At 51.9% G+C, this 3,275-nt stretch overlaps 1 protein-coding gene across 1 annotated transcript in view; it reads left to right on the forward strand.

The window, feature by feature from the left end:
- Positions 1 to 2,629, forward strand: part of TOB2 (transducer of ERBB2, 2) — a 7,638-nt gene extending 5,009 nt beyond the window's left edge. Inside the window, exon 2 of the mRNA XM_003783162.3 lies at positions 1,427 to 2,629. Coding sequence (XP_003783210.1) covers positions 1,524 to 2,558 — 1,035 coding nt within the window. The 5' untranslated portion in view covers positions 1,427 to 1,523 and the 3' untranslated portion in view covers positions 2,559 to 2,629. The remainder of the gene's footprint in view (positions 1 to 1,426) is intronic.
- Positions 2,630 to 3,275: the final 646 nt, after the last annotated feature.

Here is a 3,275-nt window from a genome sequence, read left to right on the forward strand (position 1 = left end):
ATGCCTTGGCACTCTACCCAGGGGCATAGCTTGAGGCTCTGTCTCAAAAAAAAAAAAAAATGAAAGAAAGATAGATCACGGATCAATTTTGTCTCTGTGCTGAGCTCAGCAGTATAACCTTGCCCAGAGGCCTGGATAGGAACATGTTCTGGCCCTGCCACCCCTCAGAGATGTCCTTTTCAGATCAGTTCCACCCCCCCCCCCCCCCCCCACCCCAGCAAAAGCCTGGAACTGCCCTTTTGGAGAAAGTGAGATTAGGATCGCTGGCTCACAGATCATCTTCTTGAGGACATAAGGCTGGCTCAGGGCTCAGGAATAAACCTTTTTGACCTCAGTGGGATCTGGCTGTGAGAGAATCCCAAAATAACGATCTGAGTGTTTATCTTGGGCTGCCTTCTCTCCAGGGATCTCAAAACACTTGATAAATCTGATCCAGTGCCGAGGACAGGTGGTCAGACAGTCCCTGGGGGACTGAGTGATGATAGGTCCCCGCTGGAGACTCCAGGATGATGGAAAATTTTTTTCTTCTGCCACCCTCATCACATACACCCTCACCAGAAACTACAAAGATTCCCTCAGGCCACACCAGTGCTGCTCTTAACTCTTTGCTGGCCTGCTGGGCTTTGGTTCCTTCTCCCTGGGGCTGTCCCCAGCCAGTAGTTCCCTTTTTGACATACATCTCTGGTTGTGACAAGACTTACTTGCCTTTTTCCTAGGGTTTATGCTCTCATTTTATTCTTGGAGGCTCTCTGGATGCAAATGCAAGCTTTAGTCACTCTGGAGTTTTTAAATAGGTCTGCAAATCCAGAGTGGAGTGAGCCAGAAAGTATATACACCCATGGGCCCCAGGTGACGGATGTGACTGGAGTCCAAGCCCCCAGTAAGATGTTGGCAGTGCCCCTTCCTGTTCAGTGACCTGTATCCCTTTCCATTTAAGGAGAAGAACCAAATATTTTACACTTACATCGGCCTGTGACATTTTGGGGACATGACTTCACTGAGATATGGTGGAGACAGCAAGAGCCTTCTCTTTTCCACTTGAATTAGGGACTTGATTTTTTTGGTGTCATTCATACAGTGACCTGAATTTCTAAAAATGGTGGGATCCACAGTTCCCCTATTTCTATAAAATCACTCTAAAATAATAGCTAACTTTGTCAAGTGCCTACTAATTGCCGGATATAGCATGAGGTAGTTCAGACCCTTGAACCTCCTTCATGATAGCCTCATGTTACAGATGAGGAAACTCAAGCTAAGAAGAAAGTGACTTGACCACAGCCATACAGTTAGGCTAGGCACTGGTGGAGTAAAAACAAGCCTCTGGGTCTGTGTGATCCCAAGTCAGTGCTTTTCTCTCTATCCTTTGATGTTAGTCACCACCAGCTTTCTACATATCTACTCATGGTGCCTCTCCCTTGTTTCCCAGAGCTGTCTGGAGCCTAAGGCTGCCCACCTTATATCTCTTGCCACTGCCCTTGGCCTGTGTACGTGCTCTGCGCTGATTCTCTGCCTAGGAAAGGACCATGCAGCTGGAGATCAAAGTGGCCCTGAACTTCATCATCTCCTACTTGTACAACAAGCTGCCCCGGCGCCGGGCAGACCTGTTTGGGGAGGAGCTAGAGCGGCTTTTGAAAAAGAAATATGAAGGTCACTGGTACCCTGACAAGCCACTGAAGGGCTCTGGCTTCCGCTGTGTCCACATTGGGGAGATGGTGGACCCTGTGGTAGAGCTGGCTGCCAAGCGGAGTGGCCTGGCGGTGGAAGATGTGCGGGCCAATGTACCTGAGGAGCTGAGTGTCTGGATTGACCCTTTCGAGGTGTCCTACCAGATTGGTGAGAAGGGGGCTGTCAAAGTGCTCTACTTGGATGATAGTGAGGGCTGTGGTATCCCAGAGCTGGACAAAGAGATCAAGAGCAGCTTCAACCCTGATGCCCAGGTGTTTGTGCCCATCGGCAGCCAGGACAGCTCCTTGTCAAACTCCCCGTCGCCATCCTTTGGCCAATCGCCCAGCCCCACCTTCATCCCCCGTTCTGCCCAGCCCATCACCTTCACCACCGCCTCCTTTGCTGCCACCAAATTTGGTTCCACCAAGATGAAGAAGGGTGGCGGGGCAGCAGGTGGGGGGGGCGTGGCCAGCAGTGGAGCAAGTGGCCAACAGCCTCAGCAGCAGCCTCGCCTAGCTCGGTCGCCCACCAGCAACCTACTGAAGCACAAGAGCCTCTCTTTGTCTATGCATTCACTGAACTTCATCACAGCCAGCCCGGCCCCTCAGTCCCAGCTCTCACCCAATGCCAAGGAGTTCGTGTACAATGGTGGTGGCTCGCCTAGCCTATTCTTTGATGGAGCAGATGGCCAGGGCAGCAGCACCCCGGCCCCTTTTGGGGGCAGTGGGGCTGGCACCTGCAACAGCAGCAGCTTTGACATGGCCCAGGTATTTGGAGGTGGTGCCAACAGCCTCTTCCTGGAGAAGACGCCTTTTGTGGAAGGCCTCAGCTACAACCTCAACACCATGCAGTATCCCAGCCAGCCCTTCCAGCCCGTCGTGCTGGCCAACTGATCATCCTCACACCTGTGGGGCCAGGAGCACCCAAAACCACAGAAAAGAGAAAAAGGAAAGGCCAAAAAAAAGAGGAAAAGAAAAATATACAAAAAGATTTCCAATCTTCTCACTCTCACTTCTAGAAAAAGATCCAGCTTGGGCATGGAATGGAAGGGGGCTCCCGAAGCACCATACCGTGTTTAACTCACCACCCCCGACTGTTTGCCTGCTGCCTCTGATTTATTTGGTTGGTTTGGGTTTTATATATTTTTTTTCTTACATGTAGTTTTCTATATAACATCTTTAATTAGTGGCTTCCTGTGCTAAGAATGGTCCAGATGTGAATTGCTGCTCCCTGTTCCTCCCTCCTTCACACTCCTGGTTTAGGATCGGTGTGTCCGCGCTCACAGGGAAGGAAGAGCTGCAGCTGGAGCCTGGCCCTCCCTGGAATGGGAAGAGGTCGGCCCGTGTCCCTGCCTCTGTCACCCACCTACCCTCGCATTCAAAGCCATCCAACCTCAGCAGGCCTTCTCAGGTCCTGCCACCCAGTAGGTCCGACCCTAGCCCCTACTCCCTTTCAGGCTGGGCCCCGGGGAGCTGCTGGCTGGCCACTCAACACCCTCCCCCTGGAGCTGATGTCTCTGACTACAGGGAGGTTAGCACTTTGTCTAGTTGAATTCCTTTCATCTCTGTCCTGTGGCTCTATGCTCCCCTCCCCTCCCCTCCTGGACCATC

This window comes from Otolemur garnettii, unplaced genomic scaffold (genome assembly GCF_000181295.1).
Source record: "Otolemur garnettii isolate 467f Iridium unplaced genomic scaffold, OtoGar3 scaffold00007, whole genome shotgun sequence".
Taxonomy (NCBI): domain Eukaryota; kingdom Metazoa; phylum Chordata; class Mammalia; order Primates; family Galagidae; genus Otolemur; species Otolemur garnettii.